This window comes from Antechinus flavipes, chromosome 1 (genome assembly GCF_016432865.1).
Source record: "Antechinus flavipes isolate AdamAnt ecotype Samford, QLD, Australia chromosome 1, AdamAnt_v2, whole genome shotgun sequence".
In the NCBI taxonomy this organism is placed as follows: domain Eukaryota; kingdom Metazoa; phylum Chordata; class Mammalia; order Dasyuromorphia; family Dasyuridae; genus Antechinus; species Antechinus flavipes.
In genome coordinates this window covers 640142728-640163877 of record NC_067398.1, presented here as the reverse complement: position 1 = coordinate 640163877, position 21150 = coordinate 640142728, and the positions used below count along the sequence as shown (strand labels likewise).

The 21150-nt window shown below is 34.2% G+C and overlaps 1 protein-coding gene across 8 annotated transcripts in view; it reads left to right on the top strand.

Annotated features, from left to right (window-relative positions):
• PTK2 (protein tyrosine kinase 2) overlaps nucleotides 1-21150 on the top strand; it is a 389065-nt gene that overhangs the window by 121153 nt on the left and 246762 nt on the right. For all 8 annotated transcript variants that reach the window (XM_051971146.1, XM_051971147.1, XM_051971149.1 and 5 more), the window contains one exon: nucleotides 11684-11910. In XM_051971146.1, the coding sequence (XP_051827106.1) occupies nucleotides 11684-11910 (227 nt within the window). The remainder of the gene's footprint in view (nucleotides 1-11683; nucleotides 11911-21150) is intronic.

The window sequence follows — 21150 nt, the reverse complement described above, 5'->3', positions numbered from 1 at the left end:
GTGGTCACAGTCTTTGCTGTTGAAATCAACAAAAAGCATTCAGAAAAACTGATAAGGAAGAATATTTCTTCTCTATCATAGTTTAGTGTTTTAATTCAATAATTTAGAAGAATCTTCTTGTCTGATACATCTGATTACATAAATATGGAACTGAATCTTTCTATTAAATAAAAATTGTGGGAATGCTTCCTGGTTTAATTATTTTGATGCATTAATAGTACATGTTTTTAAAGAAATCCATTATCTTAGAATTTTCTTAACATCTACTTTTGCTTTTTCTCCTTTCCCCCTCAAAATAAAAAATAAAATTTTCCACATAGTTATCCTATGACTTGATTCTTAACAGAAATCTTTTTTTTTTTTGGGGGGGGGGGTTGTTTTCACTGACCTTTAACACCCTTTGAATCACTAGTGAAAATGGGATTGATGTGAAAGATATATGGAGACTTGAATGAAATGATTTGGTAATTGATTGGATATTTGTAATGAAGGAGGCTGAGGATTCCAGGTGATGATGTCTAGATTTCAGGATTCCCAGTCAGGGCACCAAATGATGAGATTAGGGTTCCTGGTGGTCAGAGAGTTAAATGATGAGGTTAGTGTCAGGTTCATGGAACCAAAATGAAGAGGTTTGGCTCCCCTAAATCCCTCTAGGATTCCGCCCAGGAGAGGGAGTTGTGGAAACCCCCTTCTGGAATTTACGGATCCAAAAAGTTAGACTGATAAAAGAAGTTTATTATTTGCATTGGGAAATCAGCCTTTGCTATGCATGAATAGAAAGGCTGAATTCCTTGGTGGCAAGGCCTGACAGAGAAGTAAAGTTTCTAGTAGAGAAATCCCAAAAGTCTTAGGTGAGAGACTTAAGAGAGGGTAGCCCTGAAAGAGAAAATATCATTCCAACAGGCAGAAGCTTACTATGCCAGGAATGGCATATTAGGTCCTCTGCAAGGATTGAGCCCGAAGTTGGCTCATTTTATAATGAGGCCTTGGCTACAAGCTGGGGTTGCTCTTGATGGGGGCTGGTGTAGCTTGAACTGGAATTTGAATAGAGAATCTTAGAATTGAATGAGTACTGATCTTTAATTCAATGGGAAGCTTAACCAGTAGTGAGTGTTATCACTGGGGGTGATGCCCCTCTCTCAGTATAACAGAATGAAGCTGTTTATCCTGTTTCCCTAGGGCAGGGTCCTTTACAAAGGCAGGATTCAAGGAGACTTTTTCCTTAAAGGAGTTTTAGAGAGAGAGTTTGGGGTCTCCCCTTGTCATAGGAGGTTGTGAACTTGAATGAATGAAAGCATGCTATTTCATTAAAAAAAAAAAGTCCACATTTATTTATGAATCATGTTGGGAGAGAGAATTCAGAAAAAAAGGGGAAAACCATGGGAGAGGAAAAAAAGAAACAAGAAAAAGAAGGGAACATAGCATATGTTGATTTACATTCAGTCTCCATAGTTCTTTTTCTGATTGCAAATGTCATTTTCTATCCAAAGTCTATTGAGAATGCTTTGGATCAATGAACTGCTAAGAACGACTAAGTCTTTCATAGTTGGTCATCATATATTCTTGCTGTTATTTTGTACATTATATTCCTGATTCTGCTTGTTTCATTCAGCATCAATTCGCATAAATCTTTCCAGGCCTTTTAAAAATCAGCTTGTTCATTGTTTTTTATAGAACAATAATATTCCATTACCTTTATATGGCACAACTTATTTAGCCATTCCCCCATTGATGGGCATCTACTCATTTTCCAATTCTTTGCAACCACAAAAAGCTGCTGCAAACATTTTTTGTGCATGTGGGTCCTTTTTCCTTCTTTATGATTTCTTTGTAATACAGGCCCAGTAGTGCTTCTGCTGAATCTAAGGATATGCCCAGTTTTATTACTCATTGGGAATAGTTCCAAATTGCTCTCCAGAATGGTTGGATCATTTCCCAACTCCACCAACAAAAGCATGCTATTCTAACAGGAAAGTTTGGAGTGGGGGAGGGTTTAAGAGAGAAAGAAAGTAATTTTAATTTTGAAAGATTTAGTTTGGTATGTCTAAAAAAAATACAGTTTGAAACATATAATAGGCAGTTGGAGTCTGTATTGAATTAGATTCGGAGAGAAGGGCTAGATACATGGATTTGGGGATAATCTGCCTAGACATGACAATTTGATGCATAAGAACAAATGAAACTATCATGTGAGAAGAGAGTATTTAGAGAAAATAGAAGACAGTCCAAGGCAGTATTCAACTATGCCTACAATTTGAAGATGTGATATGGAAGATAAACTATCCCAGGAGACTTAGAAGTTTTCAGACAAATTAAGAGATTAAGAGAGAAAAGTGTGACAAAAACCAATTAATTTAAGATATCCATAGTATACCTGTATGATATGGAATAGCCTGCTGAAAGTGAGCTTTTGAGAAATTTCAAGTTTAGAAATAACATTTCTTGGTGTGGGAGTCATGAAAATTGTACTAGACTTGTCTACTCCACTGACTGTCTCCCCAAAAGACTTAAAAAATACAATGGGAAACAGGGGGAGATATCCCCTGTTTAATGATTATTAGAAACTTTATTTCCACAAAGAAGATAATTATGCTTTCTTGGGATAGACATTGGAGTCATTAAACCATAGTTTTGCCAAAGAAAAGAAAAGAAAAGAAAAGAAAAGAAAATCCTCGGTATTCCTAAGAAAAGAGTTCCTGTGTCTCTTCCCCTCTCCCCGCCTTTTAAATTAGTTTCTGTGTTTTTGTCCTTACCTCATTTACATCTTTAAACAAATACTAATTAAAAGTTGTTGAATTTCTGGTTGCCAATTGAAATATTAAGTGAAGTCTTTCATTATAAGGCTTTGTTAAAATATACACTGATATAAGGCTTTCAAGCTTGCATTTTGAGGCAGGTGGGAGTAAGCTATCATCTATGCTTCTTTGAATTTGAATGGGTTATTTTGGGCTGTGCTTTATAAAAATTTTGATAAACAGGTGTGGATAAGTAATGAGCTATATTGTAGTTTGTAAGGATGTTCTCTACAGCTGAAGGCTTTTAAATTGATTACCACCTGCTGTCCTGGAAATAGATAGTACCCCACAAATTACATGTTTCGTCATTATGACAAGATAGAAGAATTGGTTTTTGTTTTTGTGCTTGGAATGTGGTAGATAAAATTGTTAGCTTTTCTTGGCAGCTTTATTTTCTTGTAAATGTTTATTTGGACCTGTGTGCATATGTATGTAAATATATATTTATGTTTTATATTGCAATTACTATAACAGTATATTTTTGACACTGGATTTGATTTTTAAAGCCCTTTTGTCATGTTCTCATCTATTATTTAAATGATTTGACTTCTAAATTGCTTGAAGATTATATACCCTTAAAAAAATGACTTGCTTTTTTATTGTTCACTCAGTCAAAACTACAGTTTTGTGATATTATCTTGACTAGGTTTTAAAATTATTCTTCTCAGGGAAGGTTATCCCAGTATTCTTTGAAATGTTTACTGGAGAAATTATGCACAAAAAGTTAACTTCAGCCATATTCATTTAAAACATTGAAATGTAAATAGATTAACATAAAAGTTTAGCAAAATAAGAACAACTCAAATTTATCCTATTCTGCACGTGTTTAGTGATAAAGGAGAAATTTTAGTCTGATTAGAAACACACACCTTTGAATACATATTTTTCTTTAGTGATTTAGAGTTAAATAATCATTGAGTAGGTGGTACCTTAATTCATTCAACACATATTTGCTAAGTATCTACTTTATGCTATTCACTGTGATAAGGTGCCAAAGGAAACACAAAGATTAACAGAGATAAAGTAAAAATTAATACAGAGAAGAAATATACAATAAATTTCTGTTATAAAACATTTGAACGTAAGTTCACAATAACATAAGAACAAAGTGCTATGAAATAAAGCCTAGGCAAATTTGACTTGTTTGGGGGTTATGAGGTGAGGTGACTAGTGTGGAAATCTGAGAATGTTAAATAAAATAAATGGCATTTAAGCCCTGATGTGAGAAATATTAATAGCCAGAATATGGGGAGTTTGAAAAATCATTCCAGGAAGAAGCAATCCAATAAAGTGAGAACAACACAATTTTATACCAGAAGCTCTGGATTCCCATCCTAGCTCTGTTCTTTAACTTGTCTTGAGCAAAATACCTGAGCCCTCTAGGGCTCTATATCCTTATCTGAATGAGGGTGTTTTCTAAGGCTCCCCCATTACAACACTTTTTGACTAAATAACATGTGAGCTAAGGCATAGAAATGGTATGTTCATATGAGATATATTTGGAAAAGGTTACGGTTTAATATTCAGTTTGGCAAAAGTCTGAGGTGGGGGAGGAATTTTATGTTGAGAACATACTACAGAAGCTAACTCTCCAGACTGTGGAGACCAAATACTTGGACACTGGGATTTTAATTGGTCTGCAGTGAGGAGCCCACGCAAGTTTTTTGAGCTGGCCCCTTCATATAACTGTAATTGAAAGAAGATTGGATTTTTTAAAATAACTTTTTATTGACAGAACCCATGCCTGGGTAATTTTTTACAACATTATCCCTTGAACTCACTTCTGTTCCGATTTTTCCCCTCCCTCCCCTCCATCTCCTCCCCCAGATGGCAAGTAGTCCTATACATGTTAAATATGTTATAGTATATCCTAGATACAATATATGTGTGCAGAACCATACAGTTCTCTTGTTGCACAGGAAGAATTGGATTCAGAAGGTAAAAATAACCCGGGAAGAAAAACAAAAATGCAAACAGTTTACATTCATTTCCCAGTGTTCTTTCTTTGGGTGTAGCTGCTTCTGTCCATCATTGATCAACTGAAACTGAGTTAGGTCTCTTTATCAAAGAAATCCACTTCCATCAGAATACATCCTCATACAGTATCATTGTTGAAGTATATAATGATCTCCTGGTTCTGCTCATTTCACTTAGTATCAGTTCATGTAAGTCTCGCCAGTCCTCTCTGTATTCATCCTGCTGGTTATTTCTTACAGAATAATAATATTCCATAATGTTCATATGCCACAATTTACTCAGCCATTCTCCAATTGATGGGCATCCATTCATTTTCCAGTTTCTAGCCACGACAAACAGGGCTGCCACAAACACTTGCACATATGGGTCCCTTTCTCTTCTTTAGTATCTCTTTGGGGTATAAGCCCAGTAGTAATACTGCTGGATCAAAGGGTATGCACAGTTTGATATCAATTTTGGGGGGCATAATTCCAGATGGCTCTCCAGAATGGGTGGATTCGTTCACAACTCCACCAACAATGCATCAGTGTCCCAGTTTTCCCTCATCCCCTCCAACATTCATCATTATTTTTTCCTGTCATCTTAGCCAAGAAGATTGGTTTTCTTGACAAAAGATACCAGAGGGATTTGCCATTTCCTTCTCCATCTCATTTCAAAGATGAGGAAACTAAGGCATACCGGGTCAAGTGATTTGCTAAAGATCATCCAGTTAATAAATGTCTGAGGCAGGAGTAGAAGAAAGATTAGGTATTTTTGTTTTGTTTCTTGAGAGGATTGGAAATAACTTCATCAGTAATTCATTCAATCTTTAAGGATCCTTTTTAAAAGTTATCTAGTCTACCCTCCTTTTAAATCTGACTAGCGTCTGAGTTTTCTGATTATAGATTTGAATGACTAGGCCCTGAAAAATATAGTAACCAATATATTACTTTTGAGTATATTATAGTTACTCTAATCCTCAGATCCAAAATTGCCACAGTTAATTGATGGGTTAAACCCATGTACATATGGCATATAATGGAAAAGAATATTCCTTGGTCTTTCTGAACTTCCCGGAATGGCCCAGTTATTGCTCTCCTTGAGTTCTACCTTGATACCATATTATGCTGTATATAATCTGAGGTTTTTAGTTTCTGTGTGCAGCAGTAAATCTACTCTGTCTGCTCCTATCCAGACTAAAAAGACTTTAAACAGTTATAGATACTCTGTTACCCAAAGATTAGGACACTAATTTCAGAGATATTCATCACAAAAGATGACATTTTCCAGCTATAATACATCAGTATCATATCCTAAGGTTTAGAAGAAATTGCTGCTTTTTTTTTTTTTTTTTAATCAGTGGGATAGAGCCCAGCTTCTTAAACTGTAAGTTGTGACTCCATACAGGATCTTGGCACTGAATATGGGGTGTATGAGATTATGGATTAATTGTGGTAAATATATCCTTTGTTTACCTAATTTATATACCTGGAATCATATAAAAATTTCTCAGATAAAAAGGAGATGCAAATGGGAAAAGTTTCAGAAGATATAGGGTACATGGTTGAATGAAGTTATGAAGTACTGTTAACTAGATTAGATATTGATATTTTTTGTTGAGATCATGTTATAATGCCAGGTGTGATACACAGAGTTATAGAAGTTCAGAACTGGAAGGATTCTCACAGCTATTGTAATTAAACCAAAACAAATATCTCTGCTACATGTATACAAGAGGTGGTCATCCAGTCCTGACCTAGACAAATCTATTGAAGAGAAAGCTCTCAAAGCAATCCATTTTATTTGTGTACAATTCTGTTCATAGAACAAATCTGTATTTCTTCAACTTTTACTCATAGTTTTATTCTCTTGGGATAATTAAAAGAGACATAATCCTTCTTTTGAAGTAAATTATTTTCATTCTCTCCATCTGATCCACATTTGGCATGATCTAGAAGCTCCTAACTACCTTAGTTGACCTTTCCTTTATTTTCTCCATTTTGGCAGTATCTTCTCTACAATGGGAAATCCAGAAATGAGCATGGACTCATGCTTGTTCTTATCAGTAAGAGTAGTACAGTGAGACTATCTTTTCCTTAGTCTTAGATATATAATTTGTTACAGTTTTAGTTTGCTTTTGCTTTTGGTTGTTATGTGGTATCTTGTGTAAAGAACTGGTCTCAGAGTCAAGATGACTTTGGGTTCAAATTCTGTCTTTAAACCAGTACTTTTTAACCCTGAGCAGTTCATTTAATCCATCTCTTTCTAGAGTGAGAGAGAAGTCATGAAAGTCTAGAGAGAGAGAGAGAGAGAGAGAGAGAGAGAGAGAGAGAGAGAGAGAGAGAGAGAGAGAGAGACAGAGAGAGAAACAGAGACAGAGAGAGAAACAGAGACAGAAAGTCATGAAAAACATTTCCATGTTAGCCACGTTGCAAAATAAAACACAGACCAAAAACAAGAAAAATTATAGAAAATTTTTTAAAGTACCATTCAATTTATATTCAGAGTTCATGAAATCTCTCTATCTGGACTTAGTGTTTTTCACCATGAATCCTTTAGATTTGTTCTTATGATATATTATACTGGCCCTTTGTGATCATAGCTCCTTTTTTCCAGTTGAGACAGTGTATGATGGATGAAATTCTACACATGGAGCCAATAACACTTGTGTTTAATTTCATTCCCCCAGCATTTGTTATCTGATTGACTATGAGAAAGCACTTACCCTTCTCAGCTTCCACTTTTTTTAAATCTCTATCCATAAGGATAATAACAGTAACACTCCATATATTGTGGGCATTATGCCAAGTGACATAATGCCATTAATAATTTTGGCAAACCCTAAAACAATGCTATATAGCTTTAATTAGCTTAACCTTAATTACCTGACAAACCTTAAAATAATACTTTGGAAATTGTAATAGTCATCATTAATATTATGTGGTTAAACCTTTCTCATAAATGATCTTTGCTTCCTTTTCTTTTAATAATACACTAGGTTGGTTTATTAGATTGGTTTTTATCCCAACCTCTCTATTAAACTACTAATAATTTTAACAGATGACATATCTTTTCAATAATCTCTGAGTCCTTTTTTACTAGGAAGATTTGAATACTATGATATTATTTGATCACATATAGTAACTACCTTATTTAATGCTTATAAAGGATAGAAATATAATGAAAAGTTTTGAACCCTTTTGAAAATAAGGCTTTAAGTATTTATTAAGAGCTTTCTATGAAAGAAAGGCAAAACAAAGTTTCTGATCCCAAGGCTCATAGTCTTATGGTAGAAACAATAAGAAAACTACATACAAACAAGATGTGTGTGTGTGTTTGTGTGTGTGTGTGTGTATAAATATAAATAACTGGAGACAGTTATGTGTGTGTCTATAACTGGAGATCAAGAAAGATGGGATTTTCATTGTTACTTCAGGGAGAGAATTCTAGGCATTGGAGACATGTGAGCCAGGAGATATGGAGTATCTTTTGTAGGGAACAAGTGAAGAAGCCAATGTCACTGGATTGCATAGTAGGTAGAAATTGGAGGGGGGGGGGGGGAGTGGCATTTGGGGAGGTGTATTGAGGTCTTCAGGGAAAACTAGCACCTCTGGTATGAGGGCTTGCTAAGCTCTTTTAAGGACAACTCATCCACCTTTGGTATCCACTTGTCACCCAACTCTCATCTGTAGTTCTAAAAAGCTGTAGCATGTTCATCAGTCTCATCCTGGTAAAACTATTTTTACAGACATGATTTAGGTCTAAAAACAGGTTTAGAGTAACTAATTAACCTCAGACTTGTCAGTGAGTTAGGGGGATGTCCACTCCAAGCATGTGAAAACTTCCATTTATGGAATGGGAAGATAAAAACATTCTGTTCCAGCAGCCATGAAGGCAGCTGAAGCAATGCTGTGAAGTTATTGGTCAGTCATCAAGATCATTGCAAGCCATCACCAGTCATCTTGACTTTTGTCACTGGATTTTTATGACCCCGGAAGAGAGAGTAAGATTATGACAAATTTGTGTACCTCTGCCTCACTTAAAATCCAGTTCACAAGCCAGTAAAGACATCACTCTGTGATGTTATTGATTCTCTTCAAAAATAGTGAAGGATGAACAACAGTGATAGGTAGAGGTGCGTATAAGTACATGTAAGAAGACTTCTGTTTGACACAGTCAAACAGAAGAGTTTATATTTGACTTTGGAAGTGGTAGGGAACAACTTAAGTCTATTGAATTGGGGGTATGAGTAGTGTAGTCAGGCTTGTACTTAAAAAAGACTGCTTCATTACTTTGAATGGAGGATATGCTGGAGTGAATAATTTATTCACCTTTTCTGAGCCTTAGTTTCTTCTTGACAAAATACTATTTGGCAGGTGGTACGTCTTTTTGGTTATTCTCCATTTCCAAGTGTCTAAAAAGCTTGTGGTAATATGTGACTATACCTCAGAGAGAAGTAAGGGTTGGATTTCTAAAATTAGTAATCATCTGCTATTGATGATTGATCCCAAAATAGTTAATGAGATGATTATTATATTATTATAGCAGAGTAAAATATACTCAAAAGATAGAACTTTAAAGGGATCCCTATAGTTCATAGGCATGACACAGATGAAGGTTCAGCAAGAGAAACTGATACCAAAAAAAAAAAAAAAAAAAAAGGTGCTGGACAGGTAGTAGGAATGTCAAGGAAAGCAAAGCACTAAAAAACCAGAAAGAAAGGAAGAGGAATATCCAGGAGGAAAAAGTAATTAATAGTTTCAGATGTTACAAGAATTATGAGGATTAGACAATGCCTTTAGAGTGAGCAATTATATTCTTCATACATCTTTGGAAAGATCAGTTTCAGTTGAGTAAGGTTGGAAGCCAAAGTGCAGAGATTTAAGAGAATGAGAGTAGAAGTGGAGCTCTTCGAGTATCTAAACTTCTTTCTTAAGAAGCTTATCCATAAAAGAAAAGAATTATAAAGGACTCTATCAAAGATGACATCAAATAAAATCCTTTTTAAGGTTGGAGGAGACATTGGTATGTTTATCTGAGAAGGAGCCAGTAGATGTGGAAAAACTGAAGAGAAAATATAAGAATGATAATGGAGGAAATCTACTGAAACTGATTTTTGTAAGGAGAAAGGACCAATTTCTTCATATGTGAGACTGATGAAGGACAGGATTGTAAGAGAAAAAAAGTGCTTAACACTGTGAGAAATTGTTATTTTTTTCCAGTATTTAAAAGCTAATCATTATGTCAGGACCAAAGTTTTTTTTGTTTGTTTGTTTTTTTTTGTTTTTTTTTTTTCCTTTTCTACTTTTTTATCTAGAAATCAAGTTACTGGTATGGGAAATCTTTCTAAAAAAATATAACCAGCCAGGATAGCTGAGATCTAATCAAAGACAGTAAGAGAAATTCTAAGTTTGGGCTAATGGTTGCAGTATTCCTTGTTCATTGTATTTGCTCAGATGGGTCGGGGAAAATAGGGATCTTTCCTTTTGCCAGACAAGTGATATGGAAATTGATAAGTCTCTTTGATCAAGATTTGGATGATCTAAATCATGGACTCCTAAGACCCTCATTGTAATATACCCCAGCATCTCATTTATATTCTCATTGTTAACATAGTTGACTGCCATCCTCAGGAACATTTACTTTTTGAAGGGCATGTAAACTGATCCTACCACTATGAAGCACCTTTGGTCTAAGAGAGAGAGATGGAAAATGACTATCTTTTCCATTAATAAACATGCTGGTCTTATTAACAAAATGATTAAATTACCCAGAAATTATATCTCTGAAACCTTTGGATGAGGAAAGGGGGAGAATGGATTAGCTTTCACAGTGAGGCTTCAGCTATGAGAATACTAGAGAATGAGTTTCTCTGAGGACTATGGGATAGCAGATCATTTATTAGGGAGTAAAAAAAAAGTTTGCTTTCTTGGAATAAGTCTATTTAAGATTATATAACAGACTTTTAGTGATCATCACAACATCTAATATGAGCAAAGGAGACAGATGGGAATCAGTTTTGGTTTTGGGCAATGTTGTGATTAGGTCTTGTCAAAAACATGAATATGGGAAATGAATAGCAAATAGGCAGGTTTGGTTGCAACTTAGAATACATGATGAAGAATAATATTCCTATAAGACTGAATCAAGATCATAAAGAGATTTAAACTGTTATTATTCTGTTCCCATCTTTCATCTTTCTTATTATTATTTCTAAGTATCCTTTTCATTTTGGATAAATGAATCTCCAAATCTCCAGTCATATTTTAGTCATGGTTTTATCTCACTAGTTCTCAATGATGTTTGTGAAGTCTGTTTTCCCCCTCTCTTGGAGTGAGAATCTTTAGTTTAATTTGTTTTTTACCTATACTTTGTATAATTGTGTATATGTTATTTGTTGCCATGGATTTTAGTTTCTGACTCTTTTCTTGCATTTTCTGGGGAAACTTATTATTGGCAGTCTTCTTCCTGAACCATGATTGGTTTTTAAGATATCTAAGCTTGGAGTTAATATGAAAGGTTTTCTTTTCCCTTTCCTATCACGTTGAATCTAATGTCCTTTTGATTGAATACTTTTGAATTTTGACAAATTACTGTTAGCACCCATGTTAGGGACATTCTATCTATGGCCAATCAGTCATTCTTATATTTTAAGCTCTTATTCTGAAATCTATATCCTTTAAAAAGATCAATAGAATATTTAGATAAAAGAATTTGCTTATAGCAATTTCTTTTCAAAATTAAAAACAAGATGATTCTATTACTCTCCCCAATACTATTGATAATTTTTCTTTTTTATACCTAAAAGAAATAGAAAATGAAATCATTAACAGATTTTATAGATGTACTTGCATATGAATTTCAATTAAGTGATTGGATTTTAATCATAATGCCCTAGAATTTATGTATTCTTTTATTTCCCCTTTCTGCAGAATATGACAGATACCTAGCATCTAGCAAAACCATGGCAGCTGCTTATCTTGACCCAAACTTGAATCACGCCCCAAGTTCGAGTACAAAGACACACCTCAGTACTGGGATGGAGCGTTCTCCTGGGGCAATGGAGCGAGTATTAAAAGTCTTTCATTATTTTGAAAATAGTAGTGAGCCAACCACATGGGCCAGTATTATCAGGCATGGAGATGCCACTGACGTCAGAGTAAGTAAAATTTTCTATCAGATAAATTGAATGTAATGCCAAAAAAAACAAAACAAAAATAATTTTAAATTGACAAACACTGAAAACAAATGTTAAAATTCTGTGTAACATAGTGTGGATCATGTGGGGCAGAGATTTAAGGTATAGCATTTTAATTTTTTTTTAATATTTTATTTTATTTTATAATAACTTTATATTGACAGAATCCATGCCAGGGTAATTTTTTTACAACATTATTCCTTGCACTCGCTTCTGTTCCGATTTTTCCCCTCCCTCCCTTCACCCCCTCCCCTAGATGGCGAGCAGTCCTATATATGTTAAATATGTTGCAGTATATCCTAGATACGATATATGTGTGCAGAACCGAGCAGTTCTCTTGTTGTACAGGGAGAATTGGATTCAGAAGGTAAAAACAACTTGGAAAGAAAAACAAAAATGCAAATAGTTCACATTCGTTTCGGTATAGCATTTTAAAAATGTAAATATTATTTGATTTTTTTTTTCCAAATACATGTAAAGATAGACTTCAACATTTGTTTTTTATAATATTTTGAGTTTCAAATTTTTCTCTTCCCCTCCCCAATACAGCAAGCAATCTGATATAGATTATACATGTACAATTGTTAAACCTATTTCCACATTAGTTATGTGTGAAAGAAGAAACAAAAGAGGAAGAAAATATGAAAAAAGACAAAATAAAAGTAATATGAAATCTACATAGACTCCATAGTTTTGGGGGGTTTTCCCTCTGAATGTGGATTGCATTTTCCACCCCAAGTCTATTGGAACTGTGTTGGATCACTGTGTTACTGAGATGAGCTAATTCATTGTTGATCATCACATGATGTTGCTGTCACTATGTACAATGCTTTCCTGATTCTGCTTACTGTTCTCAGTGTCAGTTCATGTAAATCTTTCTAGGTTTTTCTGAAATCTACCTGCTCATTTCTTATAAAAAATATTATTCCATTACTATGCTATAAATATTTTTGTATATTTTTCCTTTTTTATTTCTTTGGGATACAGACTTAGTAGTGTTATTCCTGGATCAAAGGATATGCACAGTTTTATTGCACTTTGGGCATAGCTCCAAATTGTACTCCAGAATAGTTAGATCAGTTCACTACTCCAACAACAATGCATTAGTATTTGATTTTCCCCATATTCTCTCCAACATTTATCATTTTCTTTTTCTGCCATATTAGCCAATCTGTGGATAGATGTGAGGTGATATCTCAGAGTTGTTTTAATTTTCATTTCTCTGATCAAAAATAATTAGAGCATTTTTTCATATGATTAGAGAAAACTTTAATGTCTTAATCTGAAAACTATCTGTTCATATACTTTGTCCATTTATTAATTAAGGAATGACTTGTATTCTTACAAATTTGATTGAGTTCTCTATATCTTTGAGAAATGAGGCCTTTATTAAAAATCCCTTCTGTAAATATTGTTTGCCAATTTTCTAGCATTTTAAAAGAAAACTAAGTCATTAAATTGTATATTACCTAGAGTTATTGACATATTTTTTCTCTTTTATTATATAAAAAGGAAGGGAATAGGAACGTTCCCTGTCATTGCAGTGATGTTACTTCCTGCTACCTCTAATATTAAGTATAAAATTTTCTTTTTGGTTTTAAAGCATTTCATATCCTAGCCCTTTGCTACCTTTCCAGTCTTCTTATATTCCAAATATTCTGTAATCCAGTGATACTGACATTCTGCTTATTCCTTACACGTAATGTCTTGTTTAAGGCTAAAGATTCTGAGCATTTTATTAGGTGTTTCCTATCCCCCTCTCTCCCTCCTCCTCTGTCTTCTACTTTCATTTAAATTACAGGTATAATCCCATCTGCAATAAAGCTTTTCTTGATCCCCCTTAATGCAAGTTTCTTTCCTGTTAATTATATCAAATTTATCTTGTATATGACTTACTTGTTTTATGTATATGACTTGTTTTTACAGAGTTGTTTACTTGTTAACTCTTTCATTAGATTGTGAGTACCTTGAGGGCAGGAAGTATCTTTTGCCTTTCTTTTTATCCTCAATGCTTAACACAGTTCATGTTATATAATAAATACTTGTTGGCTTACTAACTGCTATATACTTTCTTTTAATATTTAATATTTACCTCTCAGAGTTCTAGCTCATTAATTCTATATATAAAAAAGAAACAAAAACAACTATTGCATAAAATCTAAAAACCAACATTATTGGATCTGCACATTTATGTTTAACTTAAAGGAAAGAAAATATTTTTACCTTTTTGGGGTGGGAGGAACATTCAAGAAAACAAATCCATCATTTTGCATTGTGATTGTCTCTGTTATCAAATGACTGTGTTGATAAATGAGGGGGGGAAAATCTTGCTTGTCACCATAAATTGAATAGAGTGACTGCTGAAAATAAAAGATGCTTGAGATTTTTTTGGAAAGGAAACTATACCAAAGTTCTGTGTTGAATGATAATTATAGCTGTAGAAATGGGGGGGGGGGGGAACCTTTACTTATTGGTGATGTTTATTCATCTGAGAAAGGAAGGAGGGGATTAAGCATTTTTATAGTGCTTACCATATGCCAGATATTGTACTGTAATGTTTAAAAAGGTTTAAGAGATATAATTTCTGGGTAATTTAATCATTTTGTTAATAAGACCAGCATGTTTATTAATGGAAAAGATAGTCATTTTCCATCTCTCTCTTAGACCAAAGGTGCTTCATAGTGGTAGGATCATTTACATGCCTTTCAAAAAGTTCCTGAGGATGACAGTCAACTATTTTAACAATGAGAATATGAATGAGATGCTGGGGTATATTACAATGAGGGTCTTAGGAGTCCATGATTTAGATCATCCAAATCTTGATCAAAGAGACTTATCAATTTCCATATCACTTGTCTGGCAAAAGAAAAGATCCCTATTTTCCCCGACCCATCTGAGCAAATACAATGAGCAAGGAATGCTGCACCCATTAGCCCAAACTTAAAATTTCTCTTACTGTCTTTGATTAGATCTCAGCTATCCTGGCTGTTTATATTTTTTAGAAAGATTTCCCGTACCAGTAACTTGATTTCTAGATAAGAAAGTAGAAAAGGAGAAAAACAAAAACAAAAAAAAAAACTTTGGTCCTGACATAATGATTAGCTTTTAAATATTGGAAAAAAATAACAATTTCTCACAATGTTAAGCACTTTTTTTTTCAAGATATTTTAACTCTTTTCATCTTCACTATACCTTTGTGATGATCTTATTATAACCATTTTATAGATGAGGAAACTGAAGCAGACAGATGTTTAACTCACCCAGAATCCCACAGCTAGTTAAGTATCTGAGGTTGGATTTGAATTCAAGGCAAGGAATCTTCCTGATTCCTAGCCCAGTGCTCTCTCCATTGCAGCAATAGCTGTCATCATGTGCCATATGACACTCTGAAAATGAAAGTAGAATATATTACCCTTGATCAGTGAAAATGTAAAATCTCACTAAAAGAGCTTTAACTTCAAGGGTTGATTATGCAAAATTTAGAGGAGAATACAAGTAAGAATTACAGTCTAAAGAAGTGTCAATTAGTTGTAATCTTGACTGCATAGAGACTGTGTTCCTATTGATGAAATCACAAATCCTTTTAAGTAATAAAGCTGGGTATTAAAGAAGTATAGCCAAAAACCACATGGCCCTTATTATCCCAGTTCATTTCATTTTGTAATTAATAAAATTGTAATTAACAGTATATTACAATGAGCAGATTCCTCTCAAAGTTCACCTGATCACTTTATACACAATTTAAATAATCCTTGATGGTTTGAACTAAACGAGTCTTTGTAGTGGTAGTTGGTGCAATGGAAAGAGGATTGGATTTTCCTGTAAAAGACTTGGACTTGAATTCAAGGTCTGTTCCTTGTGTAATTGTTGTCGAGTCATTTGACCTCTTTTGTTCTCTGCTTCCTCAGCTGTCAAATGTATGGTTTGGATTGGATGTATTTAGGAGCATGGTGCTAAGCCCATGATCTTTTGTTCAATATGAATCCCATAAGGTACATATTGAATTCTTATTCTCATTTTATAGGCAAGGAGACTGAGGCATAGACTTAGAGAGATTTTTCATAATACTTGTCATGGTTGTAATTTGAAGCCTTCTAATTCCAAGTCTTTCCTGTGTTATTTCTGTTTTATCTAATACATGTTTGGGGAGTTCTTATACTAATCCCAGAAAGAGATTTGACTACTGAGGGATATGGATTTGGTATCAGAAATTAACTTGTTTAATCAGAGCATTTATACTCTTTTTAGATGAATTATCTTGAGATGTGATGAATGGCCTGTCAGATGTCATCAAAGCTCATTTATTCTTTTTACTTTCTTCTGTTATATATGTGAATGAATAATTCTTCTATAGGAAACCTAAAATGTATACTTAGTCCTATATAAGAAACTTAGAATTTGTTATAGCTTATATTTCTTCTCTTCTTCAATTCAAAATTTAATATTTTGCAACAGAAATTGGTATAGAAGTGAATAAGTTGGTAATATAAATGATTTTTAAAGATTCCTTTGTTATCCTCACAGCTTCCTTGAAAGCTTTGGCAATACTCAGTTATCTTTTCAGGCATTAAATTGGACTCATTTTTTAAAGAGAATTTGTCTTGCATTTATAGATTCTTTTCATTAGGGTAAAGAAAGACATTGGGCAGATCTTGGAAAAGAGAGGTGTGGCAAAGAATGCCTGGGAATTAATAGTGGAATTCCCCCATTTTCTAATAGAACATTTGAATATAAATACTATACCAATAGAATATGTTAAGAAATGATGATAATAACATACATGTTCATAGTTTTACCTATTTAATAAAGTATTTCCAACTAAATTTTGCAGTAATCGCATCACTTTTGAAAATACTATGTTGAGTCCTATAATGCAATATATAGAATGCTGGACTTGTAGTCAAGAAGGCCTGAGTGCAAAACCCCCCTCAGGCTACTTGTGTGACCTTGGGTATCTCACTTCACATTCTCAGCCTCATTTTTCTCATCTGTTTAATAGGAATCATAATAACAACTACTGCACAATAAGACAACTAATACAGGTGTTGAGATGGGATTTGCACTCAAGGCTTCCTGACTCTGGGCCCAGCATTCTATATACTGCACCACCTATTAGAATAATTAGAGCTGACCAAAAATGGAATGAATTAGCATGACGAGATGGGTTTTCTTTCTCTAGATGTTTTGAAGTGTGTTATATGATCACTTATCAATAAGGTAAAAAGTTTCTTTGGCAGATGTAGTCTGTACCTAATGGTTGGTAAAGTCTTTTCTAATGCAGGATATGTGATGATTTCATTTTAATGGAAAAGAAAGTAATAAAGGGAGCTATCACTTTATGCTGAATTTTGTCAACAAAGGAACTAGGTAGTAAAATGGAAAGTAAGGAAATCTCATGAGAAAGTGCCCATATCATCTTGATCCTAGTAGCCAAAGAAAGGAATTATTTTTTTTTTTCATTAATAAGTTTTATTGGGGGCAGAGACAAGATGGCGGAGAAGATACACACTTCATTCTAAGCTCCTCTTCTATCCTCAGTATTAATTACAAAATTCAGCCTCAGAAATAGTGTTTGACTGGTAAAAAATCCAGGAATATTGGGAGTACAACAAATTACCAGCCGAAGATAATCTGGAAGATGGCCAGAAAAGATTTGTCCTGATGGGCAGGAGGAGGCCAGCACAGGCAGGGAGGTAGAATACAGAGACTAGCTAGCACACTGAGCAGATGGGATGGGGGTGATCTTTGCGGGTGGAGACGTTTTTTGCAGGGAGGACTCTATTACAGGTTGGCTGCTCTGCTTTTGGTTGCAAAGCAGTAGATCAGCAGAGAAGTTACAAAAGGTAGAGTGTACTCCAAAAAATGCCTGAATCTAACAGGATCTGGCTACACTCACCTAGCACCGGAAGTGACTCGGCATAGACCACAGCACAGCTGTGCAGCTCCATTCTGCAGCATGGGGGTTTTGCCCGAGGCAGTCCCACTTCTGATCACCAGGGGGGCTCTGCCTGGGACAATAGAGCTTCCCACAGCAGTAGCAGCCTCATTTCCCAGGGCACAGACTCTTTTGGTGCAGGGACAGAGTACTTCTGCAGCTCTTAACAGCCCATTTGCAGGACAGCTACTGTCCATATATCTATCCCTGCTCTGCAGAGGAAGCTGGTAACCCCCTTACCCTGAAGACAGACTCTTAAGTGCTTTTTTAAAAAAATGATAAGAAAGCCAAGCCAACGCTAACCCTCAATAGCTTCTATAAAAAAAGAAAGAAGGTTTTCAACCCCAAGGAGACTAATAGCAATCTCCAGACAAAACCCCAAAGGGGGCTGTAATCTGACCCCCATCATACAAGGCTCTCCTAGAAGAAATTATTAAAAAATCTTAAAAGAGAGCTAGAAGAAAAATGGGGAAAGAAAAGAGAAACTATGCAGAGAGTACAGAAAAGGCATATAACTCACTTAAAGAAAAATTTGATAAAGTGGAAAAAGAAAACAACTTCCTGAAATGTGAATTGGAAAAGGTAAAGAACTCCCAGGGAAACAAAATTTGTGAATTGGAAAAGATAAAGAATTCCCAGGAAAGTAGGATTTGTGAATTGGAAAAAGAAAATAACTCAGTTAAAAAAAAAATTAGTGAAATGGAAAAAAATTCCATCAAATAAAACAACTCATTTAGAAACTCAATTGGACATATACAAAAAGAAGTAAAAAAAAGCTAATGAAGAAAATAATTCATTAAAAATCAGAACTGAACAAATAGAAATGAATGATTCATTGAGACATCAAGACTCAGTCAAGCAAAACCAAAAGAAAAAAAAAAAAGAAAAGTTAGGAAAAACATTAAATATCTACTTGGAAAAACAACAGACCTAGAAAATAGACCCAGGAGAGATAATCTGAGGATTATTGGACTTCTGGAAAATCATGATGAAAAAAAGAGCCTAGACACTATTTTACAGGAAATCATCAAAGAGAACTGCCCAGTTGTAATAGAATCAAAAGGTAAAATAGGCATTGAAAGAATTCATCGAACACCTTCTGAAAGAGACTTTAAAATAAAAACTCCAAGGAATATTATGGCTAAATTTCAGAATTATCAGACTAAGGAAAAAATATTACAAGCAGCCATAAAAAAACAATTCAAATACTAAGGAGCCACAATAAGGATCACTCAGGATCTAGCTATTTCCACATTAAAGGATTGAAGGGCCTGGAATCTGATATTCCAAAAGTCAAAAGAACTTGGAATGCAGCTACCCAGCTAAGCTGAGCATTTTCTTCCAGGGAAAAAGATGGACATTTAATGAAACAAGTGAACTCCATTTGTTTCTAATGAAAAAACCAGAGCTAAACAAAAAATTTGACCTCCAACTATAGGACTCAAGAGAAGCAGAAAAAGGTAAAAAGAACTCTTGAGAACTGTATTTCTGTTATGGACATTCATAAAGAGTGCGTGTATAATTTGATTTTACTGATATAATATAAAAAATGGAAAGGAGATAGTATCAGAAAAAGGGAAAAGGGGAGATAAAAAGAGGGAAACCACATCCCACAAAGAGGCAAAGGAAACCTATCATATCTGAGGGAATTTAGAGAGGGAAAGGAACATTGTGTGAATCTTACTCTCATCAGAGTTGACTCAAAGAGAAATAATTGACATATTGGTTTACAGAGAAATTCTTCTCACCTCATTAAAAAGTGGGAGAGGAAAAGGGAAAAGGAAAAGAGTAATAAGGGAAAGATATAAGAAAGGGGAAGGAATTTAAAGGGGGTGGGAGGGATTCTAAAGAAAGAGAACTGTGTGAGACAAGTGCTGCCCATAAGTTTAATACTGGGGAGGAGGGTAAGGGGAGAAAGAATAAGAAAAGCATAATCTGGGCACAAGAAGATGGCAGGAAATACAGAATTGGTAATTTTAACCATAAATGTGAATGGGATGAACTCTCCCATAAAGCAGAGGCGAATAGCAGATTGGATCAAAAGCCAGAACGCTACAATATGTTGTTTACAGGAAACACATTTAAAGCAGGGAGACACAAAGAGTAAAGTTAAAAGGCTGGAGCAGAATCTATTATGCTTCAGGTGAAGTCAAAAAAGCAGGGGTAGCCATCCTTATCTCAGATGAAGCAAAAGCAAAAATTGATCTAATTAAAAGAGATAAGAAAGGAAACTATATCTTGCTAAAGGGTAGCATAATAATGAAGCAATAGCAATACTAAACATATATGCACCAAGTGGTATAATAACTTCCTAAAGGAAAAATTGAGTTACAAGAAGTAATAGACAGCAAAACTATAATAATGGGAGATTTCAACCTTGCACTCTCAGAATTAGACAACTCAAACCACAAAACAAATAAGAAAGATCATGATGCAATAAAAACTACATTCAAGAAAAAGTTAGGGGTAAATAGACCAAAAAGTAATTGGAAACTAAATAATCTCATCCTAAAGAAGGATTGGGTAAAAGAGCAAATCAAAGACACAATAATTTCACCCAAGAAAATGATAACAATGAGACATCATACCAAAATTTGTGAGATGCAGCCAAAGTGGCAATAAGGGGGAACTTTATATTTTTAGAAGCTTTTCTTGAATAAAATAGAGAAAGAGAAAATCAATGAATTGGGCTTGTAACTTAAAAAGCTAAAAAAAAGACTAAATAAAAAACCCCCAATCAAATATTAAACTTGAAATTCTAAAATTAAGAGGAGAAATTAATAAAAATTGAAAGTAAAAAAAAAAACTATTGAATTAATAAATAAAACTAAGAGTTGGTTTTATGGGGGGAAAAAACGATAAAATAGATAAACCTTTGGTAAATCTGATTAGAAAAAGGAAAGAGGAAAATCAAATTGTTAGTCTTAAAAATGAAAAGGGAGAACTTTCCACCAATGAAGAGAAAATTAGAGCAATAATGAGTTACTTTGCCCAATTTTATGCCAACAAATTTGATAATCTAAGTGAAATGGATGACTACCTTCAAAAATATAGGCTTCCCAGATTAACACAGGAGGAAGTAAATTGCTTAAATAGTCCCAATTTAGAAAAAGAAATAGAACAAGCTGTTAATCAACTCCCTAAGAAAAAATCCCCAGGATTTACATGTTAATTTTACCAAACATTTAAAGAACAATTAACTCCAATGCTATATAAACTATTTGAAAAAATAGGGAATGAAAAATTGCTACCAAATTCCTTTTATG